At 35.8% G+C, this 26,181-nt stretch overlaps 2 protein-coding genes across 2 annotated transcripts; both read right to left on the bottom strand.

Moving 5' to 3' along the window:
- Positions 1-4,716: 4,716 nt before the first annotated feature.
- On the bottom strand, positions 4,717-6,276 carry LOC130747185 (arogenate dehydratase 3-like). Its single transcript, XM_057600037.1, has one exon. The coding sequence runs from the start codon at positions 6,123-6,125 to the stop codon at positions 4,833-4,835; it is 1,293 nt and encodes a 430-aa protein (XP_057456020.1). The 5' UTR covers positions 6,126-6,276; the 3' UTR covers positions 4,717-4,832.
- Positions 6,277-17,869: 11,593 nt separating this feature from the next.
- On the bottom strand, positions 17,870-25,050 carry LOC130747183 (nucleobase-ascorbate transporter 12-like). Its single transcript, XM_057600035.1, has 10 exons — positions 24,294-25,050; positions 24,085-24,182; positions 23,831-24,001; positions 23,092-23,192; positions 22,015-22,150; positions 21,824-21,874; positions 21,438-21,725; positions 20,930-21,164; positions 19,115-19,401; positions 17,870-18,534 (listed from the first exon to the last, which is right to left on the bottom strand). Exons 1-10 carry the CDS (start codon positions 24,745-24,747, stop codon positions 18,313-18,315), a joined length of 2,043 nt encoding a protein of 680 aa, XP_057456018.1. The 5' UTR covers positions 24,748-25,050; the 3' UTR covers positions 17,870-18,312.
- Between the last annotated feature and the right edge of the window lie 1,131 nt (positions 25,051-26,181).

The following is a 26,181-nucleotide window of genomic DNA, read 5'->3' as shown; positions in this document are numbered from 1 at the left end:
AAATTACGTAAAAATATGGCATTTTCATGTGAAAACAAACTACTATTATAATTAATTAATTTCGCATATTATGTGGTATATGTGTGAAAAAAATCTAAACTATTGTTAAAGGAAATTATATCATGATCCAAACTCTCAAATTATTAAATGGCTTTAGAAAGATTGTGATACTTCAAGTATCTTTGACTATTCCACACAACAAATGTTTAAAAATATTCTTTATCCTTAAAACTTTTATTTTAAGTTGGTTGAATCTGTCCTTTATTTTTTATTTTATTTTTGTTTTAGTTTTTATATTGAATGAAATAGTATTTTTTAATCTCTCAACTAAGGCTTGAGATTAAATAAAAAATAATAATTTGTGGAAATGAAAACGGCAAAAATAATAAGAGGAACCAATTGTAGAAAAATATTATATTCATAGAGACTATACAAAAATTTAAGCCTTTGCATCCATCAATGAAATTTTAATCGCCACTAATATTTGCATATGTTAAAAATAACCACTAATACATAGTATATGATATATGTGTTGGGTGTCACTATTTTTGTTTTATGTTTACATATCATTAAAAAAATATTGACTTTGATTTCATTAAGAGTAATGATAATTAAGTAGACATACAACTTCTATCATACAATCATTAAATCATTTTTTTTTAAAACCCTTTACAAAACTGATGTTTAATTAACAACTGTTTGTAAATGGTAAATTTCTAACTGTCATCATTATTGTTTCATCAATTCAAACCATTATAGTAAACGTTCTCACTTCTCATTGAATCAAATGTAGTGGACAAATGAGGGAAAGTTCCAACACACATAAAATTGGTTTAGATCTAGAGTTCATTTAGACCTTCAATGTTGATCCTTGGCCAACAACAAACAGCTCAAAACCAAAACTGAAGTTAATTAACTCCATTCTTGTTTCGCTTGAGTCAACTTAACAAATTGAGCATAAGTGTTTTTTGAGCAAGTTGAGCATAAGTGTTTTTTCAAATGCACAAGTGGAGCACAAGTTATTCCAATTAGAACTCACTCAACTCAGCTAATTATTCAGTAATAATACTAACAATATTCCGCTGGTTAAATTATAGATGGTCCCTTCCAAAAAATCAATAAATAATTTAACCAAAAATCAATAAATATGAATACTAACAATACTAACAATATTCCGCTGGTTAAACCCTAACCTAACAAAATCAATAAATATGATGGTCCCTTCCAAAAATATGCATCGATACCAACTATGGAAATGGAAGATCCACGCAATGCATGAGCAAAGCAGACATGAGAAATTAAAACTGAAAGGGACCGATGGTACGGACTACGGAGATTTTTTTTGGGACGAAGACACTTGTTTTCTTTTTCATTTTTTCTATTTTTCTTTTCTTTTCCTATTACATTACTAATAATATCTCTTATTTAATTTTTCTTATTTTTAAGTGTTAAATATATTTTTATTCTCTGACTTATGAATTTAAATTTTCAAAAAAAAAACATTTGAATTTAAACTGGTCTTTGATTTTTTTTATAGATTTAAAAAAAGCCTATATGTTTTAATCAAGCTTATGAAGTGAGTTATTAAAAAAAAAAAAAACTTATGAAGTGAGAATTCTATTACCCACTCATCAACCAACGAAAAATTATAGTTAGGTGTAGATTGTACACGCAGACTTTTTCCATTAAATTTAGTCCTTCAAATATCTTTTTAATTATTTTTAGTTCTTCTCTTTATCTTCCCTTCACTTTCTCAACTATGGATGGCACCCGTGCAGAGTGGGGCGGGGAGTTCCCTTCTCACTTATCGTCTCCACATCTCTCTTTAGTCCACGCACTATCCTCATCCTCTATGGCGGAGTGAATTTGTACCCCACTCTCATTCTCCATCTCTTAACGATTCCCATGACCCCCAACATGTTATTAGAAATTTAAATTAAATATATTAAATACATAAGTTAATTTAATAAAATTAAAAACCACAAGTGATTATGCAACTACACCAAATACAATTCAAATTTGTGTATAAATAACATTAAATAAAATTCATCACACGATATGTGAAGTCTACAAAATAAATAATTTGAAGTGTAATACAATGTTCAACTCATTAAAAATGTAAAATCTAACACTTAAAATATTTTATCGAGCATTCAACTCATCCAAAATGTACAGTCTTCATCCTAAGTAATTTAATATTTGAAAGTGCGCGTGTTATTGTATTTTTACTAATTATATGTAGCTGAAACCCTATAAGGTAGGGGGAGCAATCCTATCCTCGTCCCCAAATTCTTTTCAAGAAGATTTTTCTTCCCGTCTCCATTCCTGGAGGAAATTTTTCTCAAGCTGCACTAACCCAAAAATGAGGTAAAAAGAGAAAAGAAATAAACAAATAATATAATATATATATATATATTTGTATATGTGTGTGATATAATAATAATGATATATATATATATATATATAATAAGAAAAAAATGTAAAAATGAGATAAAAAAAAGTTGGTGTGAATGATGTATATTACTCGAATTTTTTAAGAAGATGACTACATAAGATTAGGTAATGGAGCGTCAGTGCCTATATCAACCACAAATCACATATAGTTAATTTGAGAATGATTTATTAACATAACAAATCAAATCCTCACCTACCACTACACGCACACCCTTTTCATCATCACCCTCTCTTCCTCACCAAACCCTCTTTCTCAACCCACCATGCCGCCCAGAACAAAAAAAAAATCAAACTATATTCCTATGTTATATTGATTCCATTGATGCATTCATACTCGTCACTCTCTATACCAACATTATGATATGATTACTACCAAACTAGAAATTATGATATGACTACCTCCTTTAGAAACCATAACTGCCAACAAAGTCTCTACCATTTAATACTTTTATCAAAAATTTAATAATTTGCATTAAAGTATCTTTACAACTGATAGTCATGAGACTAATTCTCTCACGAAAAGACATTGAAATCAGTCAAATCACATTTTATGGATATGTCTATTCCAAATTCTTCATACACATAGATAGACTTTGTATAAAAAATTGATCTTCCATTCTTTTAGTAGTTAAGATTATTTGATGAATACTGATTATATTATACCACTATATATACATTCTATTTCTTGAAGAACACAACACACCTTAAAAAATTGAAAAATAAAATCCCCATTAATTTATATCTGATTGACTTGATAATTGAAGTACTATCAAATTAAAGGATGATCAAGTTTTTTTTTGGACTACCAAATTAAATTAGTGTAACTTATTTGGTTTATACCTTTTGAAACCAAAATGTTCATTTAATTATTTATAATATATTTGTAGCACAAATTGTTTATAATATATAACATTGGAAATTGATACAAAAAGATTAATCTGCTTAAGATATACCTATAATATTGATCGTGGCTAATATAATTGACTATATATCCATGAAACATGAAGAATAGTTGAAGTTCTAAAATGTTTCCCATTACTTCACGAAAAAATCATAACTAGTTTTGTTTTGATACCAGCAGTTTCAGTACAATTTAAAATTTTATCCAGAGTAAAATATGATAAATAATATCATAACGTGTTTTCAAATTTAATGCAGATGGAGGTCGATGAGTTCAAAATTGGAGGGGTTGTTAAAATAGTTCCGAAGGCGTGGAGTGTGGAAAATTCAATTTGTTGGCGCAAAGGTCAGAAACCAACAATTATTTAGCATACATACTCCTTCTAGGAATCAAGTTTTGAGGCTTCTAAGAAAAAGGAATCAAGTTCAGTGCCAAGCTGAAGTTTAAAGTAGATATATAGACTTTATTTTTTTTGGTGAATAGATTTTTAGAGTTAATATTTACACCACATATTAAGGTAGTGAACAGTAGAACACCTCATAACAATATTGGCATGCATGGCTCATTTGTGCTTTGATTTTGTTTTAAACACCTCATAACAATAACCACCATGTTTCCTTTTTTTTTGGGTCAAAACCACCATGTTTCCTTTGTGTCTATCACTACTACCTAGTTTGTGCTATAAATGGAAAGCAATGGTGAAGTTGTATCTCGTTGAAATTATATAAAAGGATTAGTTTATAGAGTGTATTAATCTTTGCCCTTCCAAAACAATAACTTTGGGCAAATGAGTGAGTAACAAAGGAATCAACCGTAGGTCCGTAGCAACATAAGAAAAATAAAAGAGGCTAAAACAAATTAAATATTAATATAACAGCCTAGTGGAGAAAACAAAGAGAGACGTGCTGGTACATATATATATATATAATGCACATTTTCACCAAGACTGAGTATACAAATAACTTGAATTTAAAAAAATATACAAAAACCTTAATCACTCTACTCTATTTTCTCTCCTCTACACAACGTGCAAACCTTCAAACATAAAATATTCACACCAACATATACACAACACAAGGACAATTTAATTTGGTGGAACATTATATTTATGAAGGCACGTTTTGTTGATATATAAATTATAGTAGTATTAATTTATCAAGGCACCTAACTTTTACACCATTTTTTTGACCGACATCTACATCACCATCTCTAATACAATGTACAAGCACTCTCTTAAATAACACAACAACCCCCTTTCACCATATCTCTTCCCCTTCCTAATTACAAATATGAAGAGTTCTAAAAAACTTAACCAACAAAAAAACAAAGAGACTAAACCAAAATAAGAGTATAGTCCAAAATGGAATTGAAACAATCTTCTTAATTTGTTCACAAACTTAAAATTCAGAACAATGGGTATATTGACATGGCACATTTATGCTTTAACTTAGATTTAGAAGGGTGGTGTTGGGAAATGCTAATGATCTCCCCGGTGAGAAGAACAAGAAGGGCTCCAAGGTGTCATATCCATAGGGTAACTCCCCAACACTCTCAAGAAAGAAGTGAACTCTTGAACCTCAGCAAGTGCATTTTGGGCCCTAACCTCAGCCAAAGAGGCATCAAAATCAATATAGAACAAGTACTCAAAGTGTTTCGCTGTACCCTCACTCTCACCATCAACCACCCTAATCGGACGGCTACGATGAGGCCTTGACTCAATCTTGGTCAAACTTATGTTCCTAAACGCAAAAGCAGATAACACTTTGAATAGCACCGAAGTTCCCTTATCATGCGCGAACACGATGCTCGTCTTGAACGGACGATCCGTTCTCGGGATAATGGGTTCTCGGGCCAACATCACGAACCGGGTCACGTTATTCGGGTCATCTTGGATCCCATCGGCGAGGACCTGGAGGCCGTAGAGTTCTGCGGCGCGTGCACTCGCGACTGCGGCAGTGTCACGGAGGTTGTTGGCGGCGATAAACTCGGCTGCGCCGGCGGTGTCGTCGACGGCCTCACGCGCCACGTTGAGGCCGAGCTTTGTTAGCGTGTGCTCGCACTGCGCGAGTGCCTGAGGATGCGAGATCACGCGCGTGAGATACTCCTTCCGGACTCCAGGGAGGGCGAGGAGGCAGTGGTGGACTGGAAGCTGGACCTCGCCGACGATGTGGAGGCGGTGGCGGAGGAGGAGGTCGTAGTTCCGGTGGATCGATCCGCCGAGGGAATTCTCCACTGGAAGAACTGCGCGATCGGCGATCCAGAGCTCCACCGATTGGAACGCTACCTCGAACTGGTCGCACGGGATCGCGTCGCTGTTTGGATAGGCTTTTCCGGCGGCCGCCTCGGAGTACGCACCGGGGACTCCCTGGTACGCCACGCGCAGCTGGGACCCATGCAGCGGCGCCGGAGATAGGTCGGAGATTGTCAGCGGCGACCGGATGAGCTTCGTGTTGGCGCCGTCGGTTTTTTTACCGATAGGGACGAGTTTCAGATCCGCCATGGCAGGGTTGTGACCGTTGACGGCGCCGACGTGGTCGTTGCCAGCGGCGGCCGGAGTTTCTTCCTGTGAAACGACCTTGCTGGCTAAGATGGCGCACGAGCTTTGCCAATCGGCTCGGCTCGAGCCGATTCCTTGAGCGTAACTCGCGGGTTCAAACCCGTACCCGCATTTAACCATAAACCGGTTCGGAGTGACCCGAGTAAAAGAGGGACGCGCCCGGTTCAGGTAGTTAAGAGAATTGGAGTGCGGTGGTGGAGTGAGTGTCTGCATATTAGAGGACTTAAAATGAATTAAGAAGAAAGAGTAGGGACTTAAAGTAGGAAATGAATAATCTAATTTGGTTTGAGATGATGATTCAACTTTGAAGCTCAAGCTTGGTGTTCTCTTTGAAGAAGGGAACCTCAAGCTGAGAAAAGAAAGAAAGGGGTGAAAGGGGTTTATATAGTGGTTGGTGAATGCAAGTGGGTTATGGTTTTTGAGGAGTAAATGGGACATGTCAAGTCTGAGGGGATGGTGTGTGCGTGAAGGTGGTTCGGTCAATCCCACACCTACCACCTCTTCGCTAAATTATTTATTTTATTTTTTATTTATTTCACATTTGTTCCTGGTGTTTAATTGCTTTTTTATGACTAAGATTAATTTATTTGAAAGTTATTTTATATTTTTTAAATTGTTAAAGGTTAGCGTTCAATGCATACATGTAGTCACAACAAAATTTCTTAGAAATAAGGTTGGTTGTCTTTATTTGATCGATGGAGAAAAACGCTACAAAACTCCAAATACAAAAAAAGCACCCTTTTCCAATTGTGCTTGAGGATCTTGATTTCTTTGTCAGTGTAAAATATTCAAAATCTCACAAAAATGGAGGTTTTCATTAATATACACCATTTTTAGAGAGGTATAATTTGCACCACTGCATAAAATGGTTAAGCAGGTCAACATATATTTTTTATATATCATTAAAAATTTGTTATATGTTAATTAAAAAAAATGGATGTGTTAACCTGTTATGACAGGTTAAAGCAGGTGGTGTAAAATTACACCACTGTGGTGCACATTAGAGGTTATATAAAATGTAAGTGTTTTAAAGAATATTAACTGCTTGTATGCCAAAACTTATACTTTAATATTTTAGGAAGTACTTCTATAATTTTTTTTTTTTTGAGATTAAAGGAAGTACTTCTATAAAATCAATTTACTAACTATATTGTGATAACATACAATATTGGCACAGACGCACAGTCAATGCTAGCTGGAGGAAATATGTTTGGAAATAGGTAAGTTTGTGCACAATTATTTCATATGATTGTGTTCCTTGAATTGAAATAATGAATCTTTGTTTGCATTGTGATTGGGTAGTAAGGAAATTTTATGTGCATAGGTGTTCTTCCAAAATCTGAATTGATTAATTCTCTCGATTTTCAGTCATGATGGATGGTTTTGAGAGAATCTTTCACAACAGTAGTGTGATTTTAGCATTATGGGAGAGTACCTGTAAAGACACTCTGATACTCAAGTTAAAATGAAAACATAGAGAGTAACTCAAAGTTACATCAGAACAATGAGTTAGCAAAATGAGCAATGCTTATATAAATGTACGATAAAATTTATAGATATGGTAAGAGTCACATTCAAGACGTTAGGCTTTAATAAAGTCTATGTGCATAACTTTCGAGATGATGACTATAGTGTTCTGGAATGAACAATGACAACGGTGATAGGCCCCAAAACCCCAGAGGAAGTAGGGTATGATAATAACATATTCATTTATGTAATAAAGGCCAAAAAGTCTCTTCTCACGGTACAAGTGTTCCATTTTGTAGGGGTACATAAAACTAAGCTAATTGGGCTGGCAGGGTCTCGCTATTATCGACACAGCAGCCTTACATTCATTTTCCTGCCTTATGGCGGTCATTCTCTACCCTTCAAGTGTTGATAACTGCTCATCGCTCTTAGTCGCCCTAAGCTTGTAGGTTTGCGCGCGAAACGTTCCACGTTTTAAAGGCATTTGCGTGGTGCGACTTCATGCTAAGGGATGTGCGGAACTAGATTAAGGCTCAAGTTTGTCGTCCTCAAGTGTATCTTTTCGTGGCAGCTCTATGGGGAATTTGGAGATGGAGAAATGATATTGTGTTGGGTGATAACAGTTGGACAACTATGAGCATTGTGAACTGGACTCGCACAAAGAAGAATGACTACTAACTTTACCAAGCTAGTAGGCGTCTCCGAGGGATTGGTGAAAAGCGTGCTAGGTGGACAGCTCCGTCAGTTGGGAACCTCAAGCTTAATGCCGATGGTTCTTATGACCTGCAGCAGATGAGGATTAGAATGGGAGGGATTGTTAGAAACAATTTTGGAGACTTTATGACTGGCTTTTATGCTGGAAGTGATGGAGGGATCCTTTTAAGGCAGAACTTAGTGCCTTAGTTCACAGACTCAATATCTTATGAGATGCAAACATTAGACGCGCAACCTGTGAGGTGGATTGCCTCGAGATTTTGAAAACTTTGGCTGGGAATAGGTACCAGTTTCATGAGTTATTATTTTCATATTTTCTAGACCTCCGGAAACTCCTAGACTGTGATTGGAGCATTGGCCCGTGTCACACATCTAGGGATGCTAATGAGGCAGTGGATTGCCTCATTGGTTTCGGGGCCAGGTTGCAATATCACCTCACCCGTCATGAGGCTCCACCTTCTTAGTTTATTCCTATCTTTGCTAGAGATTTGTTAGCTTGAGGTCTTTTAGTTGTTCTTTTACATTTCCGATGTAAAAAATAAAGTATACAAACTTTTATAATATTAATCAATTTTTCATCTAATAATGGTATATAAAAAAACTACCCCATATGCCTAGCAGCACTTACCTATAAAATGTGTCACGTTTAGCACGATTAAGTTGATCTCAAATGAGGGATCAGGGACGAGTGAGTTGTGTTATAGCCATTATTTTTTTAATCAATTATTGAAATTATAACTAAATATATGCACATTGCCTGTCAAATAAAAAAAATGCACATTGCACATGTGTCACAAATTTTAAGATAATTAAAATTCTGACATAGTGGATTTCGTTATTAACAATTATAACACTACACTTTACTATCTACCGGATCCAATGCAATGGTAGATATACATGTTTGTTTGTTTTTGTTTAATGGCATGTCGTCGTGTCATCCAACAATATTATTAATCTTAATCACTATCCATCTATAATATACTGATCAATTTAGAGTAATCTGATCCCACCTGATGTAAGAATTACTGCTTAAAAAAATTACAAACACCACGTGAATTAGCCTCAATTACTTGATGCACTAACTGTGAGGTGAAAGATTAAGAGAGATACTTTAGCTATGACAAATAAAAATAACATCAAAGAATGAAATTATTTGAGGTGCTTATTTAATACACACAACGTACTATATTAAAAGCATTATAGTGTTTTATTTATGATTTATGGAATACTTAACTTATTTATGAGAGTGTCCTGCTGTCTCCCAAATTTTCTTTTTTCTTTATGAAATCTATAAAAAAAAATTATCAGAGAACTAGAGTTGGATTTTTTTTGAGGAATCGGAATTTTAGAATAGTGAAGTTTTGAGTAAATTAATCAAATTAGTTGAATATAATATATATATATATATATATATATATATAATAACCTGATAGCCTAACTTATATGAAAATAAGCTGACATATGCTAATTATAAGCTATGAGAACTAAAACAAATAGGGTTAAAATATATAACCGTCCCTGAACTTTGAGCGAAATCTGAAAACCGTCCCTCGCCGGAAAATTATCTGAAATCCGTCCTCGTACTATCAAAAACAAATTTGACCCATCCCTCCGGCCGCCTTAGCTCCGGCAAGATCCATTTTTTATTTTTACCCATCCCTGAACTTTGAGCGAAATCTGAAAACCGTCATTTTTTATTTTTATTTTTTAATTAAAATTCCCTAATTTCTAAGAATTAAATCTAATACCCTTTAATCTAAGCCTGAATTCCCAATTTAACCACAAATCCCTTAATCTAATCCTAACTCATCCCGGTTTAACCACAATTCCCAAGTTCTCTCTCCTTCAGACCTTGTTTCTCTTCTCTTCTTCTTTCTTCATCTTAATCTTCATCTCATTTCCTCCACCAACAACAACATCGTCTTCTTCTCGTTGTTAGAAAAAATTTGCAATTTTAATTCTTAGAAATTCGGGAATTTTCAGATTTCACTAAAAGTTTAGATTTCAAATTAGGGAATTTTCAAATTAGGTAGATTTAATTCTTAGAAATTAGGGAATTTTAATTTTAAAAAATAAAAATAAAAAAATGGCTCTTGCCGGAGCTAAGGCGGCCGGAGGGATTGGTCAAATTTGTTTTTGATAGTACGAGGACGGATTTCAGATAATTTTCTGGCGAGGGACGGTTTTTAGATTTCGTTCAAAATTCAAGGACTGTTATATATTTTAACCCAAACAAATATATAACAAGATTAGGAGTAATTTGTAGCTAGGGACAAAAGTAGATTAGGTCAGGCCTAAGTCAGGCGATGTAGGTCATTTTTTAAGTTTAAATTGACCTATAGGCCTAAATATACTAATATATATATATATATATATATATATATATATATATATGAGCTTAAATATTTATACACATTAATATGTTTAAGTCAATAACTAAGTTAATAAGAACATAATTTTAAGATATTATTGTTCAAGCAAATTCTCCAAAGCCAAACTCGCCCAGGAACATTTATATCACGAAATATTGTTTTTTATTCTCAATACTCAGAATTCAAAATCTCTCAAGTATATCATCTAAATCAACCACCGGAGTTCATTTATACGTAATTCAACTGCAACTACTCAACTTGTCTCTGCATATGAAGGGGATAGTTTTTTTTCCTTCAATAGTAGTAGGAAGGAGACAAGTTAATTAAAAAAAATCCTTTAGAAATGAATCATTTGTCTAAATATATAGTTTGATTAAAACTTCCTCATACTTATATTATGTTGACAGGTTAGAGGGGAAAAAACTCCCCAAAAGTTGTTAGTTTATGAATTAAGATTAGAATGTACTTTAAAACAAATCCACATTAGATATAGTATTATTTACTTTAGAGATAATTTTAATTTATATCCACCAAAGTAAAACAATTTTCATGAATCATATGCACTGAGTTTAATTATTTCTACAGCAAGTACAATGGTAGAGGGTTGCATTCTCAATGGGCTTCTATAGCTACATCATTTATGGGCCTCAAGTTACTATGCCAATTATAATTAGTTATTATTATTTCTATGTTTATTTCTAGTTTATTATTTAGATCATGTTCTAGAATATTCTATTTTCTATGATGGTGCCACATGTAAGGTCACCTTTCATCCCTTAGAGTGGATAGTTAGTATAAGTTGTATGAATTCCATTATGAAAGATCAACAAGAAAATTGACAAAGTTTTATCTTATCTTCTTTTCTTAGTTTTCTTTTGATTTTCTTCCTTTGATTTTACTTGGTAGAGTTTCTCTCTACCAATTTGGTGCTTTCATTATCTATCTCTTTCCTCCATTACATCATGGTGCTCAGCTATGATGTGTTATCAACCATCCTTGCAGCTCAACATGATCCCAGATCCATTTTCTACACCCACTCTTCACCTTCCTACCCCGCCATTAATGGTGGATTTTCTGGGCACATATCTGCAGATCCTTGGTTCATGGACCAAGTAGCATACCAGCATACCTAACCACCAACAATCCCACCACAACCACCACCTCTTTCGTACTACCAGAATGGATCTGCTGAACCTGTCCCTGTTTCACCTCAATATTCATCCTACCCACAAAATTACCTGCCCACTTTCCCACACCATTCTTCTCCTCCCCATCGAACTTACACACAACACCACAACCCAACCAGGCCCAATCCAAAATCTGCCCCAACATTCACCCAGAAACAGAATCCTACGTTCACAATGTTCAGCGGAGAACACCCAGACTTATGGCTCTTGAATGTTGAGCTCTATTTCATGTTCCACCCATACCCACTTGAAATACGTTTTCACATTATTGCCATGTATTTAGAGGGGAAAGCTCTAACATGGTTCAGATTGTGGGAACACCAGCTGGATTCATGGGATAAATTCAGAGAAGTGTTCACATTTCAGTTCGGAAACCCCATATCTGAACATTGGGAGGAGTCAAGTGCGCCTGTTCTTGACAGCACAACAGTGGTTGTGTCTTCTGGCCAATCGAAGCATCATTTTCCGCAGCCATCTACAAACCTAACAGAAGCTGAATTTGATGAATTTGATGACGGTTCCAGCCACGAGGAGGACAACCTATTGGAGAATGCAGAACAGGTTCAGAATCTAGAAGATCCTAACCATCTGGATGAATTATGCTTTGAAGATATATCAGAAGTTTTGTCTGATGGTCTATCAATACAAATTTCTACCCAGGAGTGTCCTCTATCTGACAAGATAAACAATGGTATTATCAATGATCTGCACTGTGAATCAATTTTCTATAAAACTGTCTTGGATTTGAAGACTACACAGTACATGTTTGATAAAATGGATGCCAAGCAAAACTTTGAACACAATGCTCACAATTTTGATAATGTATTTTTGACATTGGCAATTGCTCGTTCTGCATTTCGTTCACAGTTTATAGGCTCTGAATCTGCACTATCTGGCCTACATGGATTTGTTATACAATTGTTTGATCCTGGAATTCTTGTTGCAAGGTTTATTTTCTCACTGGCTAAGCTTCAAATACTTGGTTTAATTCAGAAATTGTTTGACCCTGGGATTCCTTTGATAACATATGGTTCTGTCTCTACCTGGCTTGATTCTACTATGTTGCCCCTGGACACGGGAGACTTTCCATGTTCCCATTCACACACACTTGAGTTATTTTCATCGGGTGCACTCACACATATTAACAGCATCAGTGTCATCTCCAGTGTTTCAATTTTTGGGGAGTATTTTTGTTCCTACTACAAAAATGTTACACCAATCAGGATCATCAACAACATCTATTATAGAGGACAACAAACCTCATGGAGTCTTAAGGCACGTTCAGCCAGCACACTATCTACACTCTTTGCTGTCATGTTCTCACAAGCCACCATTGATCAGTTTGGTCATCGGTTTACCTCACCAGCACGACAAGATAGGATCAGTAACAGCATATTTAGTGCATATTATATAATCCAAAGGAGATTACTGTATTATGAGAAAAGTTTATCCATATCTTTTCTTCCTGGACATGTTCAAGGTCTTGGTGTTGCTCTTGTGGGACAACTTTATCAACCATCTGAGCTCCTTGACCACCAATGCTATTGTTGTCCTTCACCAACAGTCACCAACCTGATCAGAAACAATATGCTACATTTGAATCTTTTTATTTCTGGGATAGAAGGAAGGGTTGCATATGTCAGGGTGGTTGAAGAGACAAGCAAGTTCGGCTTAAGGGAGTGGGAACTAGTTCAACATTCACAAGAGGGTTATTTTTTCTCTCATGTTCAACTAACACATACAAAGATACAACTGGGATGGATGCTATCTTGGGTCTTTCAAACAGCTGTTTATGAGCTTCAGGCCAAGTGCTCGACTCCAATGCATCAGCCAATGAGATTCACCATTGAGACGAGAGTTTTGCTATTCACCAAATCCAAAGAAGTCTCTCTTGCAGCTATCATAGACAAGGTCCCATCCAAAGCTGCATTGGAACACATTTTGGGGCTCTTGGGGACTGCAACAGTAGCACAATTAATTGTTACTTCTGTGCTTCTTCAGGGACATCCACATCCACAATGTGTATCATTTTCCCCACCAATGGACAGACAAGCCTTGCATAACACTGTGTTCACAAGGGGTCAAACGAAGCTTGCTCACCACACTCAACATCCTTTCAATTGGGTTTTGCTTATATTGGGCTGGACTTATGAGACTCCCCTATGGCCACCACTTGAATTGTCTTTCCAACAAGGCTTAATAGTGTGGCTAGGCTTCCCCATCGGCCATGGAATTAAATGGCGTGAACTTCTTGCTTCATGGGACAGCACACAAGGCATTTTTTTCTACTAGGATGGGAATTGTCGCTACACACCACATCAAGTCACTCTATTGGCCCTTCATGCTACCTTGAGGCTTCCATTAAAAATGACAGTTTCTTATTTTCATGGACTTGACCTCATTGACAGTACTCTCCTAGCATGGATCTTTCTTGTTGCATGGCTAGCTCACTTTTCCATCCTTGAGGACAAGGATGTTTTCAAGGGATGGTAATGGTAGAGGGTTGCATTCTCAATGGGCTTCTATAGCTACATCATTTATGGGCCTCAAGTTACTATGCCAATTATAATTAGTTATTATTATTTCTATGTTTATTTCTAGTTTATTATTTAGATCATGTTCTAGAATATTCTATTTTCTATGATGGTGCCACATGTAAGGTCACCTTTCATCCCTTAGAGTGGATAGTTAGTATAAGTTGTATGAATTCCATTATGAAAGATCAACAAGAAAATTGACAAAGTTTTATCTTATCTTCTTTTCTTAGTTTTCTTTTGATTTTCTTCCTTTGATTTTACTTGGTAGAGTTTCTCTCTACCATACAACAATCAACAAACTTATAAATAGCATGCGGCAATAGCTAATCAATACTTATTCTTCGACAAATTAAACATCAATAAGTTTCAAAAATTATGATAGTTGAAACATCAAAACCTTGAAATAAACTAACTAGCTTCTATGCCCCTATAACATCAAGGGTTGAGAATTACTAATATAAAAGGAAATTCAGTTTTTTTCAATGTATTTAATTGCTTCCGCAATTTTGAGCACTAAGATATCTGTTTTAGCTAGAACAATCATATGGCTAAGTTGATTTACACATACGTGAGAAAATGAAATTCAATTAAAACTTAAAACAGTAACTATAAAATATCTTTTCCGAAAAACAGTTCGTCAATTCTTACCACACATTACAAGATATCAATTCTTTTCATTTACTAAGTATGTTATGTGTTCCAATCTTGTAGATCATGTATGTATTAAACACCTATAACTTCAAAATCTGAAGGCTTTTAGTTGGTCGAAACTAGTACTATAGTAGTAGTAGTAACAATCAATGATGATACACCACACAATAATATTGTTGAAATCAGCAAGAACCGGTAGTTTGATTAAGACGACACTGTCCGAGGAAGAAACGATGTTCCGGAAAATGATACTAAGACAGAGGCAGGCTTAAATTAATGTAGGCATTTGTCCCCCATTTTTGTAGACATTCATTCATTTTTTTTATGTTCAATATTTTTAAAGCCCAACACTAGACCTCAGAAATGATCGAGGAAAAGAGACACCTTGGATATTTATTTGTCAAAGGAAACTAAGAAATTAGGACAAGATTCCAATATATGATATCTTAGTGGACTACAAAGACTCAAGTTGGCAAAGAAAATCTATGGGGCATATCAGGTGAGATAATTTTTTTATTGTGAGAGATGAGAGTATCAATTATTGGGTGTTGGATCAAAATCAACGATTCAGATTAAAAATTCCATTCAGTCTCACATGCCTCTCTTCATCTATTTACCGTCTTCGTATGACACCCACATCGTCCAGGAAAGCTGTGACCACCATGACACCATCTGCATCTGTCCTCCACCTTCTCTTCAAAGAATAGTTCAAAATATTTGAAAGAGAAGATGAATTAACTGTTTAATCTTTTCCAATTACACCCAATAAAATCAAAGTAAAAAATCCCTAAACCAAACAACACAACCATTAATAAATCAAGTTAAATTATCATGTGGTTTCTTTTCGTTCCCATTAGAGGGTGATGCCTCCTCAACGTGAGTGGGTGGGAAGGATTGAAACGGTGATGGGTGACTATCGAGCGCACAAGTTCGTTGTTGCTTGCGAAACAGCCATGGCGTGCAGGAAGCTGGAAATCGTATGGGCAAGAGAAGGAGAAGAACCGGGAGACGCTACCTAACCATCTTCTCGTGCGCGTGAGGTTTTGAGAGGGTTACCGGAAAGTGGAACGATTGGGAAACAGGGTCACGTGACTCTTTTAATTACAAATTAAATATGAAATCCTTCAAATTAATCTAATGTTTGAGCTACAAATATTCACATCATTTTAGGGCTATGTCTCTGTAAAAAAAAATTTATTCGCAAGACTCAAACTAACCTGAGACCATTCAGAAGAAGAATTAGGCATGTGCCATATACCAACCACTAATTGGTCAAAATCTCATATTATCTAACAGAAATGGAGTAATTTGTGATTAAGACGAGGATGCATGCATGAGTGGCCATGCTATTTACACCACATTGACAGGTCTTTGCAAATTAGACCCCTTCATAACATATTAACATATCAGAAAAAAAAAGTAAAATAGAAAAGAAATAAAAGTATTGAATAAAAAACCAAATTCACTTGAACAAATCAAATTCAGTAACAACATATCAGCTCTTCTAATTTAAAAATATAAAAATGAATTCACTTTGAAGGGCTTTAGCTGCCTCTCTAGGCTCCTTCAACTTAGAAAGTGGGCATGGGTTGGCGTGAGTGGTGGTGGATGGGAAGAACCTCCCAAACTTCTCCTGGTGCGGTGAGGGGAGAGCACATAGGAGAGAAAGAGGTGGTGGCCAAGGTTTTGAAAGAGGAAAGATGGGAGAGGTTAGAGTTTTTTATTCTTTGATGAATATTTACAGGGGCTAAAACTAATGCCAAAATGTCCACGTGGGCGTCAGGTGACTAGGCTCACCCCACGAACGGTTGACTAGTCAAAATTGATACACATCATAAATTGAATTGAAAACAGCTTAATTAAGCGCTTATGACCATAAGCGCTTATTCATAAGTTATTTTAAATTTTTTATTGAAATAAATTAAAAATAAATTATACATAAGCATAAGCTGTTTCTCATAAGCTATCATGAATAACTTATGAAAATAAGCTCAAAACAGTTTATGGTAGGTCATAAGCTGTTTGCATAAGCTCTCCCAAACACTGACATAAACGCTTATGCTATCAGATAAGCTCTTTTAAACAGGGCCTTGTTCTAGTATATTTTAAGTTTTTTTTTTGTTACAAGAGGAAAATAAAAATAGTATATTTTAAGCTGTTAACCAAAAACATTTCGATCTTTTTACGCATATTCTCAAAAGTTTAATTATGAGTCACACTTTAAATAGGTTATGGGGTTAGATTAAACTTTCAAGAAGATCAATTCAAAAAATGTGACAGATAAAAAGTTAGATTTAAGCCTGAAAATTTTAAACAAGACATACCTATTTATGCAAAATTCAATCAGAGCTAGCCAATTTCCACCCTAGTTCTAAGGCTTTGAGAACTAGGTTAATTTGTTTTATTTTGCAAGTCAAGCAAGGCTAATTTTTATTTTTGGTAACACGGAGGGACATGGCCCTGAAAGGCTAAATTATTTTGATTATTTTAACTTACGGTAGTTTGGGAGACGAGTTTTTGAAAATACAAGCTATGAACTGAATAAAATAGCATAAATATAATACACTAATAATTACTTTATTATCATAAATGTCATATACTTCTCTTAATTTTAAAGTAAAAAGATTTTCCGATGAATAAGAAAAAAGTAAAAAAATGTTACTCCCTCCGTTACTAATTATAAGACTTAATTTTAAAATTTTCTAGTTCCTAAATATAAGACCTTTAACAATAATTTAGCAAAAAGTATTCTACTCTTCCATATATAACCTTTACATTAATGGTGTGTTTTCAATTTCAAAGTTTTAATTACCACCTACCATTTATTAGTGAGAGAAAATAACAAAGGGTAAATATGGAAGAATGTATGCATTTTTAAAAAACCAACACACTAATTAGACACATTTAATGTTTTCTTAATAAGCGCAATTTTTTGTATTAGGTCTTATAATTAGGAACTGAGAGGGAATATTCCCTTCCCTCCAAATACCATCTCCCAACTACCCCATAGACTTGGGGCAAAAATGATGTAGAACATGATTACTCTTGGTCGGAACACTGCCATTAATTTCGTTCATGAGTGTACCGACAAGAAATGCTATAGATTCTACAACCCACACGGGACAACTGAATATTATACATAGCTTGTTACATCTATGAATACAATGAAGCTAGATAAAACTGCCCAAAAAAAAACATATATACATTCAAAATGATTGGCAAGTCCTCGCCAATAAAGCAAAAAGAAATCTAGGTGGAGATTTAGAATGAATCAAAACTAGATACGTGGTAAATCTAAAAAATTACAACAAAAATAGACCCCTATGATTCCCCCAATGTGTACAAATTTACTGTGTAACATGACCTAATACTACTATCAATATCATAGAGCCCAAGACATGTCAAATTAGAGTGCCTCTTGAGCAGATAAGGATATTTAATGAAGTGAAAATGTCAACCAAGAAGCCCCAGTTCAGAGGCCAACCCACTTCACCCATCTGAAAATCCGACCAACTCCTAAGGGCAATTCGTAGTCACTGGCAACAGCAGGCTCTCTTTTAGCAACCTCAGATTCGGACCAAACGTATACCCCACGTTCCTGCCGACCGCCAGGTACAGTATTATCCAGGATAAAAGCAACAAGAAACGCTATCACCATGTGTAGTGAAAGAAGCGTGTTCAAGACATAGTTCAACTGCAAAAGGAACAAATTAACTAGTGTTCTTTCAGAAAAACAAGAAATGTAGACATCATTCAAGGGCTTAAATAACAAGGGAACCACATAATTAAAGCTAATTCTGCAAAAATATTCAAGATATCCTATACATGCTAGTCAAAACTATGCAGCAGCAGTAGGTCATATCCGACTACACTAGAAGTGGGGCAATGATGAAGTGGCCCTTTGTAAGTTACATCACTAGCTAGCAGTGAGATATTATGATGCCGGCCCGGGAGCAGTAGATATTCCCAATATTACTAAAGTTTAGGAGAGACAATGACTGATAACAAAGTTATATGTAAAAGTAGGGACCAAAACTATAAAATTAGATGTTAGGTACTATAATGAAATCTGGCTGTAAAATGAGGGATTAAAACCTTATTTAAGTCTATTCAATAATATAGTTTTGTCAGCAGAACTCACCCAAGAGATGAAAGTGGCCTTTATCCTTTCTAAACAACCTTAAAGTAGGTAACAAATTGATAGCATTTTTTGACATGAGCAAATTCAAGCACAAGATTCATGATAGTAAATAAGACATGACACAACGACCTACCCCTCCATATTTGCAGTGGAAAGGCCCGTGAGAAGCTACAATGTAGGGCTGAAAGTAACTAGGCACAGACAAGTTGGAATTTGGAGAGATGTCGTATTGTTGAAAGTAAGCAGGCACCGAAAGAGAGAAGAACAATGATAACCCAACTATGATGATATTGCGAGAGCTTCCAGCCTCACTGTAGCGTAGATTTGACAAGCCCAAAGCTGTGAGCATTGCCCACATAAAGCAAAGGAGACCAGCAACCATGACTTCAGGAATTGAAGCAATGAACCCTCCAACCTTACCTGTTGAATGGCATAAACATAATTAAACATGGATAAATTTGCAAATATGTGTACAATCACTGGGAAAGTATCTCAGAAGCTCCATACCACTTTTATCACAGACACTGTGATAGGTAACTGGGGTTAGCTTGTTAGTGGTTAAGTGGGGTCAGTAGTTTGTTAGTTAGTTAGAGGGTTAAGAGGCATGTTTTCTATAAATAAGTGTGATTAGAGAGCATTAGGTTATCTTGGTATTCAGTTAGGAATTGGGTTTAGAGAGAGAAGTGGTTCTCTTTCTAGGGTTAGAGAGGGTGTTTGGCATCTCTCTCATGTATCTTTCCCCTAATCCCCAATTGGGAATTAGGGTTCTATCAATAAACTACTGCTGATTTTCTGAGTTCTATCACACTGTTTTCCTTAGAATTAGAATTTATGCAATGCTATTAACAATACTGCTTTAGGGCATTCTGAATTAACAGAAAAATTTAAGGCAAGATCTTGGAAGATAGATCACTCTCAATCATTAGTTATAAAAGGCTTATACCCAGTAGTTTTTAAGTAGGTAGGTCAAAGTAGTGGAAAATTTCTCCCACAAGCATTCCTCCAGTAGTTCATAGAATTAAATCAAAGGTCCATAAACTGTGATAATTGTTTTCACATTTTTCTATTTGGTCAACATCATATAATGAATATTTCAATCTACATAATTGCTCATTTCCTTCCTAACATTTTGTAAGTTTCGGGCTTAAAGACCAGATTATTCAGTAGCATTATTAGAGCACTGTTAAATGCAATATAAAACTGCTAGAGTTTTAGTCTTGAATCATATATAGGTAATAAGTACACGTGTTTTTCTAAAATGCAGGTATGGAGATAGGTGCTCCTAACTAAAGTAACATTCCTAATGTAATCCCTAAATGGTATCACAATTGTGGTTATATATGAATCTCGAACATTCTACATTAGATTTGACTTCCTCCCACGGTCTCTCAAGCTAAATATTCACAATAACCTAAAAGAATTTCACACTAGTATATAATTTGACATATATTCAAATATTTAGTACTAAGAAGACTTGGACCACAAAAACTATAGCCCTTTGTTTTGGAAATTATTGATCAAGTACATATTGCAGTAACCATTTGTTTGGACAAGAACTGACAGGACTAAAAATTAAGAACTCAGTTGAGTGTAACAATAAATGAAATTAATGAAGGATTTGTTACTCAATTACTTCCTCTCATTCTTCAGGCAGCATGATTTCAAAAAATTATGCTTGCAAACGTAACATGCTAAGCAATAGGCCTAATTGCCACAGACCAGCAACATGAAATTTTAATGTCATTGTGGAACCAAGGAAACCAAGAAATTGCATGATAAATAATGCCACAAACTGCAAGAGCCCCTTATGAGAAATATCAACAATGCATACAATCCAAATGGCTTTTCGGTTATCATCCCAATAACTTGTTGCTCATATAGTAACTAGTAAGTGTATTTCCAGTGAAGGTTAGATCCATCCAAGAACAAAGAGATAATAAATACTTACCCACAAGAGACAACACTATCAGAAAGCATGCACCCAGTTGAACTGCCCTGCGGCTTCCCATTTTAGTCACCGCAATTGTGTGAACATTTTCAGTTAAAGTTGTAGACCCAGTTCCAGTTCCCCAGAGACCAGCCAAGACACTAGAAAGACCTTCCAAACCAATTCCTCGACTAAGAACTCCTGGAGTTGGAGGTCTGGATGCTACCAATAATGAAGATGCATGGTATGACCCAACCTACAATGTTTTAAAATGAAGTCACAAATAGGCTTGGGTGAACAGCATATGCAAGTTCCTTAATTCTGAATCAAACCCATCGGTTTTATTAAACACATTATTTATGTAGGCCCAAATAGTAATTTTCCATCAAAGAACATCGTACAAAGACGGCACAAGGACTCAGTAGTTAATTAGTTTCTCTACAGTAACACAAGCAAGTTAAATTATCAGCATACTAAGACCCAAGATAAATAAATTACAACAACCAAATAGAAATGGAATAAAACTAACCGAATCCACAGATGAGATTAAGGAAACCACACACATTACAAGAGACATTTTCCAGTTGAAGAGAGGGGCACCCCATTGTAGTGGATATGGAAATCTAAACCATGGAGAGGATTTCAATGCCTGACTAGTATCCACCCGACAATGGATCATCCTTGAAAAATGCTTTCTGCAGTGCTCTGAAACCATATTGGATGCAGGTACATTTATATCACATCCTTTGTGACTGTATATTCCTGCTTCAGTCAGCAAGAAAGCAAATGCCCATGTAATTGCTAGACCCAAAGGAACCTGGCAGTTAGGTGAAGAAAACAGAAAACCAGTCATTACACCAATACAAATTTTATTGCACAACTGAAAACTTAGAAAGATCATAACATTCAACTTACCGCATATACTAGAAATATGCGATGTCCAAGAACCGATATCTTGCGAAGATACTGTAGAAAAGCAAGAAATAACAGATTACAAGTTTTAGCACAGTGCAACAACCAATCCAATATACACCCTGGACTTTCTAAAAAAAATTATATAAATGAATATTCAAAAAATAGTAATAAGGTCCATGGAACAAACTTACAAGTGAAAAAACAATGACCACTAATATCTGTACTGCACCGATCTCAATACATGTACCCACTAATGGAAAACCATAACTGTAAAACGAAAGTCCAACTGCAGCAATAGTCGGGGCTACAACAACTGGATTGATCAATCTGAAGGAAAAACATAAAATGGGGTCATTATCAGGTAAAAACTGAACAGAAAAAGATATGAAATGTGACCTTTTTATATCAGAAAATCCTGGCACTTATTTAAATCATGAGAGAAGGAAAAGGACAAAGTTCCACGTTGCACCCGAAAAAAAGGGGAGGGGAGTGATATATATGAGTGGGAAGGAACCATGTGGAATTAAAATTCAAACAAGCTATACGCAACCCTTTGAAACATGGAGCATTTCCATGGAAGAATGATAAGTCTCTTAATTATAAAAACTAAAATTATGAGTACTCTAACCTAACTGTTGCGATATGTGTTTTGTTGTATGATATCTTGAGATAATTCTATTAGGATTATTATCTACCGTTCTGTTAAGACAGTTCTCTTAGGATTATTACCCTTCTCTATCTTTTTGTTAGTTTGCTGGCTTTAGTTTAACCAAGACCAGGAAATCTTATCTATAGTATCTCATATATTTCCCCTAGAATAAAGCAACGTCTTCCCTCTCTTTTGATTTTCTTTAGAATAATGTATCCATCATAAGATGCCAAATGATGTTTATAATCCATTAAATATAATCAACAACTACAAAAAAAATTGTGAATAATTTTTCCACTGTAATATTTTTGGTCAAGTTCCACCACTGCCTCAATGATTCTTTTGCTTTCATTTCTCAACATTTAACATTACCCATTGCCTCAATCCTTAAAATTTTAAAATAAATTATGTTTGATGGAAGAACGAAGCATGTACAGTAAAAACTATTGATTTAAAAAAAAGAGTTGAAACCGGCTTAAAAGGACTTTAGACTAATGGAACAATTTATTTCTTCTACTTTTTCTATATTGGAACACATGAAAGAAATTTTAACTACTTTCAACGTTTATCCAAACATACCCTCAAGAATAAACAAGTAGAGAAAATCTTAAAATCATACCTTACTAAAAGCGACATAAGTCCAGAATATCCAAGTAAAGCTTGAAAAGCTGATCCAATAATTATAGCTCCCTGCAGCTCCTTCATTATATGCCTGAATTTCTGCATATTGAGGAAGAAAGCCTTATCAGCTGTCTAGGTTTCACTTATTCCATCAGAAAATTCAAAATAACCACATATCACTCCAGACCATTTGAGCAATTCTTGCATGAGCACTTATGCACTAGGCGCAACCAATCCAAAAACCCAAAATGCACTAAAATAATACTCCCTCCAGTCCTTTTTATAAGAAAAACTTGGACAAAATCACACAAACCAAGGAAACTAATATTTTTTATAAAATTAACTACTATGCTTAATTTCAATGATGTTTTTTTCCTTTTTACAAGAACAATCATGCTAATTACCATAAATGTTGATCATACCTATTGGGTGCTTGCAATTTCCCTCCATATTTTTGTATTGGGAATAAGTCCCTTTGCATTGGTATTGATTATTTGACTTAATTTTATAAGAGTGTTTCTTATAAAAAGGACCAAGAAAAATCTCCAAAGTGTTTCTTATAAAAAGGACCGGAGGGAGTAATAAAAAGCACATCAAATATCATGAAGTTATTTTTATATTATCTCGCACTTTTGATTGGTTGTGCTTAATTAGCACACTGCTCAAATAAGAAATCTTCGAATAACTAAATAGAAACTATTAGAATTTTGTTAGGTGCAACGGTAAGAGATACATACATTTTCTTTTAATGCTTGAAACTCAGGGGAGTTGATAATAGCCAGAGCCGGCGCCAAATAAACGAAAGAAGGGCCTTGTATTAAGGGCAACCTGGACCCAAAATTTATATGCAAGAGTGTAGTCACCCCCGAGACAAAGAGCACGGTCGATACCACCATAGCAGTTTCCTCCTACATTCACTAACACATCAGATAACAGCACTACCACAACAACTTCACCATTACAAAAAAAAAAAAAATCGAAAACCACTCACATGAGTTCCTCCCATGGCAGGAACAATAACAAGTGGAATGAGAATCAACGAACCTAACATCGAAACGTAATGCTGCATACCATACACACCAATGGGAACTACAATAACCCACATAAAAATAACAATAAAAACCAACATCAAAATTTCAACTATATGAAAAAAGGGGGAAAGTGAAACCACTTTAACTTGAAATTCCAGAACAGTGATACCTAAACCAGGTGAATCTCTGAGCTCGTACTTCATATGCAAGTGCCTGGACGCAAACCCTTCATCATCCACCGTTAAACCTTCCACCAATTCCTCATGCCTCGCCGTCCTCCGCGGCTGCGACGGCTCCTCCACCACCGCCGCCGCCGGAGTTGCCTGGCCGTTGGTGCTGGGAACGCCGTCAGAATCCCTCCGCTTCTTTACACTCTGGTCCTTAGCGGGAACCGGAACCTTTTGGCCCTGTGCGACTCCGTTTGGGGGCGGGCGAACCCGACCCATTTCAAGATCAGGGACGGGTTGGGATTCTCTGGGCTTGGGCTGAGGTCCGGTTATCTGGCCGGAATGAGCGGCATTGGTCTCACCGGAGAATTTGGGCCTGAAGCCGGTTTTCTTGGCCCAGGAAGAAGGCGGCATTGCCGGTGGTGAAGGACTCGGGCGGTGGCGGTTGTCGGACATGACGGGAAGAAGCTACCGGCGCATTGGTTGCAGATCCGGTGATGTGACAATGCAGAAGGAGGAACGAAAGGGTTAGGGTTTTCCAGTGAAGGAAGAGAGAAAGTTGGGAGTGGAATTCAACTTGTTCACCTGAGAAGCAAGTTGAGTTGGGTGTTGAGACTTGAGAGTGTGGATGGAACTACAACAGAGTTAGTAGATATTTGTATCTTTTTCTTCTTTGTGTTTCTTTTTTTGAGTCTTGGTCTTTCCGTGGACAAAAGGTGGAGCTGAAAAATGATTCATGCATTTGGATTGAGAACATGAAATTATACTTTAGTCTTTGAGAGCAGGAAAAGAAATAAAGATCGGAGAACTTGCGGTGGCCCGGTCAAGGGTTGGGTCATAGGACTTAGTAACTCTACGATGACACTCCGACGCTCAAGTTAGAATGTGGTTTAAAAGATTCAGAAATGAGATCAATAATGTGAACTTAACTCTATGCCTTGACTTTTATAGAGTTTGAAATAGTGCGGTTTGAGGCGGTCATGAGTGTTTAGAACATCCTCGAGCTCTGTGCCTTTATCTTGGTTGATGGTCCATAATTACTTAGCTATGTGAACTAATCTTTTTTAAGGATTGAAACATTTTGGGATTGTTTGGTTGGAGGAGAAAGGAGGGGAGGGGAGGGATTTTTAAAATCTGATTTTGTTTGGTTCAAACTTTAGGAGGGGAGGGGAGGGAAATGGAGGGGAGCAAAATCCCTCCCACCTTAGTTTTTTGTTCCCCTCAAAAGTGGGGAAATTAGGAGGGGAAATAAAATTCGGATAAAAATAACCCTGCACGAATTTAAAAATTCCAATTTTTTATCCTATGGTTTCCTTTCTTTTATCCAACAGCCGCTGCCCCCCTCTCTGGTCTCTCTCCTCCGCCGCTGCTGCCCCCTCTCTGGTCTCTCTCTCAGCTGTCGTCGTCGCCTCCTTCTCAGAGCTTGCAATGACGGTTTTTGTGCTTCAAGGGTGACTATCGTCTGGTTTGGGTTGTGAACTTGGCTGGTTTTCTTTCCCTCTTGTGCCTTGTTTATCCCCTGTTTTCTCGTCCCTGTTTTGTCTTGTTTTCTTAATTCTGTACCTTTTTGTGTTTTGCTTGTTTTTTCGTTTTTTCTATGTTCCCTCTGGGAGGTACTGTTACTTGATGATACAATTTTTTTCCTAACGTTAATGATATAGAAATAGAAACGATAAATATAATACATTTTTTGAATGTGAAACTCATTGGAATAAAAAATTATTAGCGATTAATATAATACATTTTTTAATACATTTTTTGAGAGGACAATTTAAAGAGATATAATATTGTTTGTTTTTTTTACGGTAAGATACAATTATTGTTATTTTATAATTGTTATGTTTTTTATGTGATTTTTTCTCACATCAGCAGATTTTATAAAAAATTAAA

This window comes from Lotus japonicus, chromosome 3, assembly GCF_012489685.1.
Source record: "Lotus japonicus ecotype B-129 chromosome 3, LjGifu_v1.2".
NCBI lineage: Eukaryota > Viridiplantae > Streptophyta > Magnoliopsida > Fabales > Fabaceae > Lotus > Lotus japonicus.
This window is presented reverse-complemented; position numbering and strand designations above follow the sequence as displayed.